This window comes from Myotis davidii, unplaced genomic scaffold (genome assembly GCF_000327345.1).
Source record: "Myotis davidii unplaced genomic scaffold, ASM32734v1 scaffold545, whole genome shotgun sequence".
NCBI classification, from domain to species: Eukaryota; Metazoa; Chordata; class Mammalia; order Chiroptera; family Vespertilionidae; genus Myotis; species Myotis davidii.
The window spans coordinates 2109421-2123049 of record NW_006296634.1 but is presented as its reverse complement, the minus strand read 5'-3'; the positions used below and the strand labels follow the sequence as shown (position 1 = coordinate 2123049).

At 43.3% G+C, this 13629-nt stretch overlaps 1 protein-coding gene across 1 annotated transcript in view; it reads left to right on the top strand.

Moving 5' to 3' along the window:
• The window catches only part of KDM3B (lysine (K)-specific demethylase 3B), a 46784-nt gene extending 35274 nt beyond the window's left edge, over positions 1-11510 (top strand). Inside the window, exons 16-24 of the mRNA XM_015569637.1 lie at positions 1125-1391; positions 2411-2582; positions 3013-3103; positions 3236-3366; positions 4910-5029; positions 6941-7080; positions 7336-7512; positions 8154-8288; positions 10089-11510. Of these exons, the coding sequence (XP_015425123.1) occupies positions 1125-1391; positions 2411-2582; positions 3013-3103; positions 3236-3366; positions 4910-5029; positions 6941-7080; positions 7336-7512; positions 8154-8288; positions 10089-10169 (1314 nt within the window). The 3' untranslated portion in view covers positions 10170-11510. The remainder of the gene's footprint in view (positions 1-1124; positions 1392-2410; positions 2583-3012; positions 3104-3235; positions 3367-4909; positions 5030-6940; positions 7081-7335; positions 7513-8153; positions 8289-10088) is intronic.
• The last annotated feature ends 2119 nt before the right edge of the window (positions 11511-13629 follow it).

Sequence of the window (13629 nt, the reverse complement as noted above, 5' to 3'; positions counted from 1 at the left end):
ACAGTTTTCTAATCCATTCATCTACTGATGGGCACTTAGGCTGTTTCCAGATCTTAGCTATGGTGAATTGTGCTGCTATGAACATAGGGGTGCATATATCCTTTCTGATTGGCGTTTCTGGTTTCTTGGGATATATTCCTAGAAGTGGGATCACAGGGTCAAATGGGAGTTCCATTTTCAGTTTTTTGAGGAAACTACACAAGGTACACAATTTTAAAGATATAGTGAAAAATCTCCTTCCCTGGTGTCTCCCAGCCACATGTTTCCCTTCCTAGAGGTCACTGTTGTTTCATGAGTGTCCTTTCAGGGACATTGTCATGTGTACATAGCTTTTTCCCCTCTTTTTACACAAATGTTCTACACAGTATTTTTTTGTTTCCAGTTTATATATCTTGAAGATCATTTCAAACTTAGTACATAAACATATTTCTTATTCTATTTTATGATTAATAGCTGAAATTTGATGAACTGTGGGTGGTTGAACCTTGTACAATGTGGGTTATTGGTCTCTTTTGAATAAATGACTTTAAAGAAATTACTTTGGCGCTTTTTTTTTTTTTTTTTTTATAATTGCTCTTAGGTCCCCCTTCCCCTTCCAGTTTTTATTTTTAAATTTTCTCAGGATGTTTTATGATTACATGTAGTCTATAGAGATAATGATTAGTAACACTTCAAATATAGCAGGCATAGGATTATTAAGTTTATTAAAGCCCAATTATTTTATGTATCCCTTGGGTATTATAGGCACAAAATTGATAACCCTCAAAGTAAATTATCTTTTTCACTCATTTACAGTATTTTGTGATTCCCCCTGGTCTACATGCATATGCTTAATACAAAGTAAGGGCTGAATGCAAAGATATTTCTTAGGTATCAAATCCCTTGAGGCACAGGGGATCTTTCTGTACTTTTCTTTCATTACATGAAGCAAATATGAAAGAAAGGGAAATTTAAGATACTGACTTCATAGGTTTCCTCCTCCAATTATAAAAGACATTTTAACTTTATGAAATCTAATCAAGTAGGTAGAACTCCTTCTTATGAATACAGCTGTTAGATAAATTTGTGAATGCTCTTTTCTTGCTGCCTCAGTCAGACTTACCTGATGGATTTGTGTCTGGCAGGGAGTGAAGAACAAGGCCAGTCTACCCAACTTCCTTGACCACATCATTGCCTCAGTGGTAGAAAATAAGAAAACCTCAGATGCTGCAAAGCGGGCCTGCAACTTGACTGATACCCAAAAGGAGGTGAAGGAAATGGTGATGGGGTTAAACGTGCTGGACCCCCATACCTCTCACTCCTGGCTCTGTGATGGGAGACTTCTCTGTCTCCATGACCCCAGCAACAAAAACAATTGGAAGATCTTCCGAGAGTGTTGGAAGCAAGGCCAGGTAAGCAAGAATAAGCAGTTCCCTGTGCTGCCTGTCTGCCACAGCCACCAGGAAAGTTGCAGGTCTCTCTGAGCTATAAGTAAGTTCATTATAGACAGTGCTGCTACTTCGAGTTTTCTTGGATTTTTAAAAATCAAAGATTCCTGAGAATACATTATGGATTCTTTTATTTCTAAGCTGTAGAGCTCTGTTCTTAATAGGGCAGTTGAAATTCCTGTTAGGTGGTGAGCTAGCATTGATGACACCTTTAGGGGAAAATCCTTAAGTGTGATGTGTGGGGTGAGACCAAGGTGGGTGGAAGTCGGTGGTACTTTTTCTAGGTAAATATTTTAAGGCCATACAAGTTTTTGTGATAGTGTGATAACACTGCCTTATTTATTTACTTACTTACTTACTAGAGGCCAGGTGCACAAAATTTGTGCACAGGTAGGGTCCCTAGGCCTGGCCAGCAATCAGGGCCGATCAGGGCCTTCCTTTGTTCTGCACCATACCCTGGTGGTCAGTGCATGTCATAGCGAGCTGTCGAACTCCCAATGGGTCAGACTTCCAAGGGGACACTTTGCATATTATCCTTTTATTATAAAAGGTTTTTTTGTTTTCATTTTTGTTTTGTTTTGTTTTTGTAACACTGCCTAATTTTTATACTTTAGAAGCTGCTTGAGGAAGGGAAAGGTTATGGAATTGTCTGGATTTTTTTTTTTTTTTCATTCTCACTGTGAGGAAGTATTCTAAAAGCTGCATTTGTCAGCTTTTGTCCTCTCACCTCAAAATAGTGATAGATACCAGGGCAACAGAAGTGATTTCCATGGCACATTCCCAGGGGTGAGAGTGAAGTATAATGGAGATGGAGTAGTTTTCATTTGCTGTAGGTGACAAGTTGAAATCCATAGATTCTGAAACTGGGAAGGAACAATAAATCATCATGGACAAGAAAAGTTGGCCCCCAGGAAACCCTTCTATTTCATTCCTTAGCCCTGAGCTCAAAATATTTCCTAAGTGGGATATTTTTCTTTCCACAGCCAGTGCTGGTTTCAGGGGTACATAAAAAGCTCAAGTCTGAACTCTGGAAGCCAGAAGCCTTTAGCCAAGAATTTGGAGACCAGGATGTGGACTTGGTGAACTGCAGGAACTGTGCTATAATTTCCGATGTGAAAGTTCGGGATTTCTGGGATGGCTTCGAGATCATATGTAGTAAGTAGCTCTTATATCTAGTTCAGTAATGGCAAACTGGGAAGTAAGCATCTCTGTGTTCAGTTATGCCCACGGAATAGCAACGTATAGCCTCTTGGCAGGAGGAACATTTTTGCCTGGTGCTAACCAGGTAGCTAGCTTGGCAATCGCCTGACTCCCAGAGCTCATCTGAACTTAAGCCTGTGATCCACAGAGTGAGTGGAGCACATTTTCACCCTAAGTAAGGGAGATAGAATTCCTCTGAGGTGGAAAATTATAGGGTGTACTAAAGCAGTGGGTGAGAAAAACAGCCCATCTAGTCCATTATGGAAGTTGACAAGTCTGAAAATAAGAGCTTAGTCTTCTCTTAGTCTCCTAAATTTTGTAGTCCCTGGAAAATCAGGCAACAGCCAACCCAGCAGATGTTTGTGAGAGTGTCTCTGTCTTCCAGAACGATTAAGGTCAGAAGATGGACAGCCAATGGTGCTCAAACTCAAGGACTGGCCTCCTGGGGAAGATTTTCGGGACATGATGCCAACAAGGTTAGTGAATTACAGTGGGTCCCCTGGAGAGACTTTTCCTTGCTGAAGCCATCACAAAGTCATTACAGAAAAATGAACTTTGCCTTTTCCCCCAGTTAATAAATTAAGTCATCTTCCCTGCGTTTTTTGTAGGTTTGAAGATCTGATGGAGAACCTTCCTCTACCAGAATATACCAAACGAGATGGCAGACTCAATCTGGCCTCTAGGCTACCCAGCTACTTTGTAAGGCCTGATCTGGGCCCCAAGATGTACAATGCCTATGGTATGAGAGTGAGGCCATATTGCTCTTTTTGGACATTATTATTCCCATTTCACCTATAAAGGGAGTATAGAGATGATAGCGGGCAGTGTCAGGTGCTAGAGAAGTTAATAGTATCCAGGATGGTTTTGAATATGTTTGCTTTCGTCATACTAGTTTACGTAATATCCATATGGGTCCAGTCAGAAGCTTGTATGGCTGTGGTGGTTAGAAAGTATCCTCTCAAAAAAATTCTATCCAGCCCAGCCGGGTGTGGCTCAGCGGTAGAGCGTCAACCTAGGAACCAAGAGGTCACTGGTTCGATTCCCGGTCAGGGCATATGCCCAGGTTGTGGGCTCGATCCCCAGTTGGGGGCATGCAGGAGGCATCCGGTCGGTGATTCTCTCTCATCATTGATGTTTCTATCTCTTTCTCCCTCTCCCTTCCTCTCTGAAATCAATAAAAATATATTTTTTTAAAAAATTCTATCCAAGGAGACATGATTCTTGGTTTTTAAGAGACTTGGTAAAATAACAGTGAAGAAGTCTGAGTACCATGCTACCCAACCAGCTCTTTGTGAAGTCTCAATAATGTCCAAAATCACTGTGAAAACCAAGCTATATGTGTTTATTTATTTATTTTTTTAATCTTCACCTGAGGATATTTTTACATTGATTTTTAGAGAAAGGGAAAGACAGAGAGAAATATTGATATGAGAGAAACACATCGATTGGTTGCCTCCTACACGAGCCCCGACCAGGGCTCTGGGCCAGGAAGGAGCCTGCAACCGATGTACGTGCCCTTGATCATATTTGAACCTAGGACCCTTTGGTCCGCAGGCTGACACTCTGTCCACTGAGCCAAACCAGCTAGGGCCAAGCTATATTTGGTATATGTCCTAATGCCTATATCTGTTTTGCTTATGAAGAAGAAATCATTTTTGCCCTGGCTGGAGTGACTCAGTTGGTGGGTCATCATCCTGTGCACAGAAAGGTTGCCAGTTCAACTCCTGGTCAGGGCACATGCCCAAGTTGTGTGCTGGATTCCCCAGTGGGAGCATGCAGGAGGCAGCCGATCGATGCTTTGCTCCCACATCAATGTTTTTCTCTCTCTCCCTCCCTCCCTTTCCTTTCCTATCTCTAAAAGTCAATTTAAAAATCTTTAAAAAAGAAATGTGATAATTTTTGTCCTGGCCAGTGTGGCTGAAGTTCGTTGGAGCATCCTCCCATGCACCAAAGGGTCGCAGGTTTAGTCCTCAGTCGGGGCACATATGGGAGGCAACGTATCAATGTTTCTCTCTCTTTCTCTCTCCCTCTTCTAAAAAATGAAAAGGTCATTTTTTGAGGGATGAAATTGGTTCAGTGACCAAAGCTAGTGAAACAGTAGTATCAACCAAGCTAGAAATCAGTCTTAAAATGCTAGAAAAGAGATGAAAGTCATAAACAAGATATTCTTCATTCTTCCAATGTTACTCAATTAAAAGTATCTTTGAGTATGCTTTCACTTGCAGGGTCTATATGGATTCTTCAAAATGCTCTCTTTTACCTTGCACATCTTTTGCCTTCAGGCTTGATTACAGCAGAAGATAGAAGAGTTGGCACAACAAATCTTCACTTGGATGTGTCTGATGCAGTTAACGTGATGGTGTATGTTGGGATCCCCATCGGGGAGGGTGCTCATGATGAAGGTACGATTTCTAGAATCCACTGCTTCAGGATGTGAGGCCTGGCCTTGGGAATAGAATTGGGTTTCTTCCCCTCAGTCAGGGCCAGTGGCTTTTTCTTTTATTTATTTTTTAACTTTATTGATTTCAGAGAGGAAGAGAGAGAGAGACAGAAACATCAATGATGAGAGTGAATCATTGATCGGTTGCCTCCTGTGGAGCGCGGTTACGGTCTTTTGGCCAGGTTCAAGCCTTGGACTAATGAAAGAACTGGGTCCTCTCACTGCCACGTGCAAGTCCCAGCTGGAGGGCAGGGCCCTCCCAGCACAATTATAGCCAACGGCTGTGGTTGTAAGCTTGAACCTATGGTCCAAACATGTAGCCCCATGTGCCTTGTGATAGAGTTCAGTGCATGTAGTTAAGTGAAGTTGAAACTCACAAGAATGCTGTAAACAACGTGATCAGCCCCTACTTTGCCTCATGGTATCTGCTATAAAATACAGACACGGCTTGTGGGCGCTGTCCTTGTCTCCTCATCAGGGAGGCAGCGTCCCACCGAGACCCAGCTATTATTCTCCTGTCTGTCTTTCCTTAATCCTTCGCGCCCCCCCCCCCCCCCCGCACCCCCCTCAGGATCTCCCTTGGTCGTGCTGGCATGGCACAGCCTCCTGCACACCCCACACTGGGGATTGAACCTGCAACCCAAGCATATGATGTGCCCTGCCCGGGAATCAAACCATCACCTCCTGGTTCATAGGTCAACACTCAACCACTGAGCCATGCCAGCCAGGCAGTGGCTTTTTCTTAAATTTCTGCCAAGCCTAATATGGTGCCCAGGGGATGTTTTTAGACAAAGGGAGGTTTTAGCAGAGAAGAGGCTCCTTGTGTATCTGACCAGTCATTCTCCTTCTGGGAGAATGTGTAGCACCACAAAGAGGAATGAGGAAGGAACGGCAAACCAGCCTCCTTGGTCATCAGCCAGATCAGCTATGAATGACAGGTGATGAAGACAGGTCACTTGAACAGAATGAAGCATAAAAGTGTATGTTGCTGCAGTTACACTCCCTGCTATCTCAGTATAAGATTAGTAAGTGTTAACTATGGAAGTTTTAGGAAACATAGGCAATTTTAAAGAAGAAAATAAGTAACTCAAAATCTCAAGGTTCAGGGATAATCGGTATCATTACTTTGGTATATGTCCTGCCATAGATTTGCTTTTGATGCTGCACATCTACAGATCCTTCCACTGTGTTGTCCTTTGAGAGGTTGTAATATATAAGCATTAGAAGCCAGCCCTCTTAACTTGCCAGAGAAGCTTTATGCTTCATGACGTTAAACCCATAGAATCCATAGCATTTAGAAGAGGTCTTGAGACAGTACAGAGTTCATCTACTTGCAGCAGGAACTAACCTGCAGTTTGAACATGAGATATGATTACACAGTTTGAACAAGGTATGTTTTAAAGGGCCCTAGCCGGTTTGCTCAGTGGATAGAGCATCGGCCTGTGGACTAAAGGGTCCCAGGTTCTATTACAGTCAAGGGCACATGCTGGGATTGTGGGCTCAATCCCCAGTAGGAAGCATGCAGGAGGCAGCCAATCGATGATTCCCTCTCATCATTGATGTTTCTATCTCTCTTTCCCCCTCCTTTCCTCTCTAAAATCAATAAAAATATTTTTTAAAAAAGAAATGTTTTAAAGGAAAGCTATGCCTCCAAAAAATGCTGAATCTCTGTGAAGTAAGAAAGATTAAGATTGCTCCTCCTGTGTTTAGGAAGCTTAGACCTATATGACTTTTGATTCTTTGATTCTACCTTGTATTATTCCAGAGACATAATAATAGTGGAAACTAAACTTGTTTGAATTAGACAGTTTGCTTCACTCAGAGGTACTAAAATGGCTGGTTACATAGAAAAGGGGCATTTTGCTCTTTTCAGAAGTACTCAAGACAATCGACGAGGGAGATGCTGATGAGGTGACAAAGCAGAGGATTCACGATGGGAAGGAGAAGCCCGGTGCTTTGTGGCACATCTATGCAGCCAAGGATGCAGAAAAGATCCGGGAGCTGCTCCGAAAGGTGAGGTGGGCACCCAGTTCACAGATTAAAGATCTGGGGATGCAGAGACAGCCTGCCTAGGGTTTTTCACGTGGGGCCCCTGGAATTACAGACCTGTACCTCTTGTCAAAATGCCCCAAAGGCCTGAATCTACACCTAGAGGATGTTGTTTAGAATAAAGCTGTGGCCCACCAGGGACACTGCTGCAACAAGTTGGATTTACGCTGTTCATAATTTATTGATTTTTCCGTCTTTGTGTTTTGGTCATGGCTTCAGGTTGGAGAAGAGCAAGGCCAAGAGAATCCCCCTGATCATGACCCAATTCATGACCAAAGTTGGTACCTGGACCAGACCCTCCGTAAGCGACTCTATGAAGAGTATGGCGTGCAAGGCTGGGCCATTGTTCAGTTCCTGGGAGATGCCGTCTTCATACCTGCTGGAGCCCCACACCAGGTGGGTTCCATTTTCGGGAGTTGGGCCTCACAGTCCCATGAGCTTCCTTATTTCTTTCTTACTAATCTGACAATAAATATAAATGGCTGGATTAGATAGATTGCTCTTAAACTACAACTTACGTTTGGTTTTTAATTTCCTATGTAATCTTAAATGCTCATTTAGAATTTTTTAAACAATGGAGACTCTTAAAGAAAAAGTGAAAGTCTCAGCTTTATTGATTTCAGAGGGGGAGAAAGAGATAGAAACGGCAATAATGAGAAAGAATCATTGATTGGCTGCCTCCTGCATGTCCCCACTGGGCCTGTGCCCTGACTCGGAATTGAACCGTGACCTCCTGGTTCATAGGTAGACGCTCAACCACTGGAGCCATGCTAGTCGGGCTCCCATACCCCTTTTTGATCCTGCCTTCCACCGAGGTAGCCTACTGTTAATAGTTTGGTATATATTTTTCTAGATACTTTTTTATGCATATACTAATGTTTTATTTATGAATTTATACTTGCAGTTTTTCTACAAGTGTTCTTTATAAAAATGAAATTATTATAAGTATTTCTAAAGTTTTTTTAACTATATAATTTTGCATGTGTTACTAAACTTCTAATACCTGATATTTTCCTTCTGTACTTTTCCCCTCCCAGGTGCACAATCTATACAGTTGCATAAAAGTAGCAGAAGATTTTGTATCTCCAGAACACGTAAAGCACTGTTTCCGCCTAACGCAGGAATTCAGGCATCTCTCTAACACTCATACAAATCATGAGGATAAACTGCAGGTAAATAGCTCCTCCTTCACTTCTCATCTCTTACTCAATTACATACACAGGAGGCACATTCTGTTTTCTGAGGATATTCTCTGGGAGGTAAAACTGTGGAGCGATGATAAAGGGAACTATGTCTGGGGGTATGGAGTCCTCCCCCAAGGAAGTATTTAATCAGTCCTCTTCAGATTTGGTTTTAGAGAATACTCATGTTTTAACCTAATCATTTACAGTATAACAGTCTTCTATTTCTCCGCCCCTGGGATATAGAATGTTTCCGTGTTAACTGCGACTAGACTGACTTCCCCAGTCAGGTGAGAAAAGCACTGTGGGAGTTTGTTCTGAGAATGTTTCTGAGAAAGGATATTTCTCTGGAGTGGCTTCTCAGAGCAAATTTCTGTGCAGACTCAGTTCCTCAGAGCTCAGCTAATGACTGCAGTCCATGGCCCTAAAAGGAGTGGGGACTGTTCTCCCCTTGGAGACCTAAGCCAGACAGTCAGATTCGGTTTTCCTCTGCACCTAACGTGGAGTAGAACTTTAAGGGCAGAATTCCATTGTGAATACATTTGGGAGCATTAGTAGCACATAAGAAGAAAGAAGCAAGATTCCCTGAGCAGAGCTTCAGCGACCTGAGTGCACACTCCAGCCTCTCGCTTAGGGCTCGTTTTCCTCCATCAGCCTGTGGCTCAGCTGCTGCTTCTTTGGTCAGTGACCAGTGAAGGTGGAGATTTTTCTTGGTTGTTGGTATTTTCAGTCACCTTGCTCCTTTTTCAAAATTATAAACCATTTCAACCCTCAAGTTCTTATACAAAGTATAATCATATTGATAAATAGATAACATTGACATTATAGACATAGTGCAAATATTCAGGCATACATATTTCAGACCCCATCTCCATTAGGTTTCAACTTCTACCAGGTTACCTCCAGCACTTCCCATCCTCTGCTTTATATTTTCTGTAGTATTTTTTTTTAACTACCTAATATTGTATTTTATCTGTTGGTTTCTATCCCTACTAGAATGTAAGCTTTTCAAACTCTATGAAGGCAGGGATTTTTACCATTTTATTCACTGCTTTTTCCTAGCACAATTTTAGTTGTATAGTAGGTACTTGGTAAATATTTGTTGAATTAATACAAAAAATTTAGTAGAGAGTAGCCCAAGGGGGTTTGTGTGCCCATCACACAGCTTACGAAATAAAACATATATATGCATACATATGTACAACATAAACATGGTTGAAGTTTCCATTCCATCTCCCCACTTGCCTTCCTCAAAATAATCACCATCTTGGTTTAAACTATCTTTAGGTTATTCACTTTATTTCAATAACTCTTACTATATCGTCTTACCTCATTTTAAACAAATTAGAAAATACATATAAGCACAAAAGGAAAAAATAGCCAATAATCTTACCTGCCCACGTTGTTTGAGCGCATTCTTATTCACTGCAGGACCTTAGGCGAGGTTCTGAGCCATAGAAACTTGATTTCTTCAGTTTCTCATCTGTAAATGGGAGATAATAATAAAATGTACCTCATGGGATTATGGTAAGAAGTAAATGAAAGTCCACATAAAGAACTTAGCAGGTGCCCAGCACATAGCAAGCACATAGCCTTTCAAATGATTTCATCATTCCTTTTTGAATATAGACCTTATGTCCCATGTGACTTATGATGGGTATGGGAAGCACCCAGTCCCGGTTGAGGGGCTTCCTCACTAACCAGGGGGCTTATAGGCAACCGAGAGCACACGTTTCCACTTGCAGAAGACAACAGGGGGCTGCCATGCTGACTGCTGTTTGCTCTCTCCAGGTGAAGAACATCATTTATCATGCAGTGAAAGATGCTGTTGGCACCCTCAAGGCTCATGAATCCAAACTGGCAAGGTCTTAGGCGGAGAAATTCCAAACTCCCCTGTGAAGCAGGTCTTTCACTCACACAAACAGGGAACGGCAGGGTTCTCTGCTGGAGCAGAGGTGCTTCACTTGGAGCCAGTGTGGTCAGTATTACAAACTCTCCAGCCACTCTTTTCTATGCTGCCTCAACACTGAAGGTTGTTGACACAGGAAAGTCGCACTGTTCACACACAGTTTCAGACTCCAAGCTGAGGGTGCCACATGCCCATCCTGTGGTCTTTTGGGACTCTGAATTGCCTGAACATCGCCGGGCTTTCCTGAAGTCTTATGATCTGGGATTTGTGGAAACCAGGAATGTGGGCACACCTTTCTTTTTTTTTCTCTCGTGCCTAGTTAATTGGGAATGTTTGGAGGTATGGGGAATCACATAACTGTTACACGTAGGGGCTAATTGCTTAAACATGCCTGGTGGAAGCCTGACAGTGTCTCTGCACGTGACCTCTGACACAGCCCATCCCAGGAGACAGGGTGAAGCCGTTCCCCACAATCTCTCCCATGAACACTGGAGTCTTGCAGGACCCAGGGAGGACCCACTGCTTTTCCCAGGAGGCTCCAGGATTAGGAAACGTGTGTATTTAGTGAAAAATAGGTTTGTAGTGAAATAGTTACTATTTCATGAAAGTAGATATTTTTAGAATTTTTGAAATACCACAGTTTTTCCTGGATTATGAGGAAAGGCACATTACATTTAGTCTTCCTTTCGATAAAACACTTTGAAGAAATATGATTTTTAGAAATCAACTGCCCATTATAGCACAAAATCAGCCAAAGCAGAATTTAAAGGAATTGGCGTTTTAGGATTCTTTTGTTTCTCCCCCTCCCATCTCAGTCCTATCTTGAGGGAACAGCCATCTGAAAACATTGTCCTGTCTGAGCTGTGGTGTGTTCCACACATACAGACACTGGTGACTCCAGGAACCATTTCCATCTGTTACCAGCGTTCCCTTGGGACAGACTCCTCATAACAATTCCAAATTCGAGGGAAAGTGATTTTCCTACATGAGGCTTTTTGTTTTGGGTTTTTTTTGTCCAGAAATATTTTCAGCAAAATGCAGTGGAGTTTTATTAAGAATTTATTTGAAAATAATGGAATTCATTGGCCCATGGGTACATTGGAAAATGTATCTTCTTTCTGGCTGTACTGTAGTGCCCTGAAGGCTTGTTTATATGTTCACAGGTTTTTGGTTTTTTTGTTTGTTTGTTTTTTTAAATAAAAGTCATTTACTGTAGAATACCTTTAATTTCACTTTCTGTATTTTAATTTTGTTGAAGGGCTGATTGGGATTTCCATGTTCTTATTAAAAATCTAACAAATCTATTTGGAGTGGACTAAATTCTTCTTGTGTCAGCCATTCTAAAACCAAGACCAGCCTGGCTGTTGTAGCTCAATGCTTGAGCATCAACCTATGAACCAGGAGGTCACGGTTTGATTCCCAGTCAGGACACATGCTTGGGTTTGTGGGCTCAGTCCCCAGTAGGGGGAGTGCAGGTGGCAGCTGATCTGTGATTCTTTCATCATTGATGTTTCTATCTCTCCCTCTCCCTTGCTCTCTGAAATCAATAAAAAAAAATACCAAAAAAAATAAATAAATAAAAAGCAAGGCCAGGTGGAGGGTGGGGTTGGAAGTGGAGGATGATTTGTTTTCAGATCTTCATTGCATTACTACATCCAATTATTATCCTTTGCTTCTGAATTTGTTCCTGATTGGGAGAGGGAAGTGCCAGGTCATTGTGGTTTGAGGGCGTAGGGTGAAGGGAAGGGATCCACATCAGTCAGAGGATGGGAGGAGGGTAATTTATATTTAGAGGAATGGAATGGGGAAGGTGGGGCCCTACCTTCCTGGGGAAGTTTGGGGGTGGGGGGGATGAAGGCTCATGGGGACCACCTGATAAGGTTCTGGGCAATCAGTGGGAAGGGCGGAGGGCGGGGGGTCTTCAAAGCAGGAAGCTGGGCTGCCCACATAGGAAACATGGCTCTAGATCAGCTGTGGGCAAACTGGCCAGCGGGCCGGATCCGGCCCGTTTGAAATGAATAAAACTAAAAAAAAAAAAAAAAAAAAAAGACCGTACCCTTTTATGTAATGATGTTTACTTTGAATTTATATTAGTTCACACAAACACTCCATCCATGCTTTTGTTCCGGCCTCCGGTCCAGTTTAAGAACCCATTGTGGCCCCCGAGTCAAAAAGTTTGCCCACCCCTGCTCTAGATCCATCTTGGAGTTGGCGGGAGAAGACCCAAAAGGGATTTGTTTTTATCAAGCAGCAATGGAAACGGCTTGAAGAGTTAGGACAGACTAGTCTCTAATTAGAAAAGGCCTTTTTAAGAGGAAGTTGTAAAGAATAGCAAGAGGGGTCATTAGAGGCCACTTCTCAAGCCTGTTGGAAAACGACTCCCAACGTGTTTAAGCCTGGAAATACAATTATCAGGGTGGAAATAGACGGCTGTGTGGTTCAAAGATAACGAGTTTGAATAGGACGATAACAAATACAGAGCTTTGAGCCTGGACAGGCACGGGTTGATGCTCTGATCACCCCGATTTCACCTCCACATCAAGGGTAGATGAATGCAGAAGCTCTGAAATGGGCCGGGAAAGGAAAGCAGCGGGGAGAAGGGGAGTTGTGCAGGTTGGTGCTTTGTTGCTTTGGTGAAAGTCAGAAGGCGGGCTAGGGCTAGCCTACATTCTGGATATAAAAGTCCAGAATTAGGGCACGCACAGCTGCCAGTGCTTGCTGATGGAAGTGAAACTGGATGGAGCTCCCCGATCCACCTCCTACCTAGGACCCAGGCCTTCCAAGAAGGTCTGACTCCCCTCCCCCCGAGTATTCGCCTTGAGAGCACAGGGCTCCCCTGCAAAGCTTAGGAACCGACAATGCCAAAAAAGCAGGTCAGATCGGGGGGTGGACAGGTGCAGCTATACCTTAGACTTCAGGAGTTCTTGGGTAGATGTCTTTACAGGGCCTGGGACGGGAGGGGGAGGGGGAGGAGGGGGGTTTGCAAGTCATACTTGGGACAAGTAGCCTGGGTTCGTATCTCAAGCGCATGACTTAGTGGTTTTGTGACACTTGGCAAATTATTGAACCTCCATAAGCTTCCCATTTCTTTATCTTTGAAATGAGGATAATTATAAGCATGGGCGTGAGGATTCGCTGAAATAATGCCTGCGAAGCTCTTAGCACAGGGCCCGGCACACAACAGGCACTCAAAGCCATGGCTGTTACTCCTCGTGGGATGTTTGAGCCCGAGGCACGATGTGGGTAGGGCAGGGCAGGGGGCGGGCTGGGCTCTCAGGAGGGACCCACCCCTAAGGCCTCGGAGGACCTCAGCCTGCGCTTGGCACCCAAGAAGGCGAGAGCAGAGGGGAAGGCCAGGCTCTGAGGTCAAAGGCGCATGCCCGCGACAGCAGGTGCGGGGGGCGCGCGGCCTCCCCTTTAAGA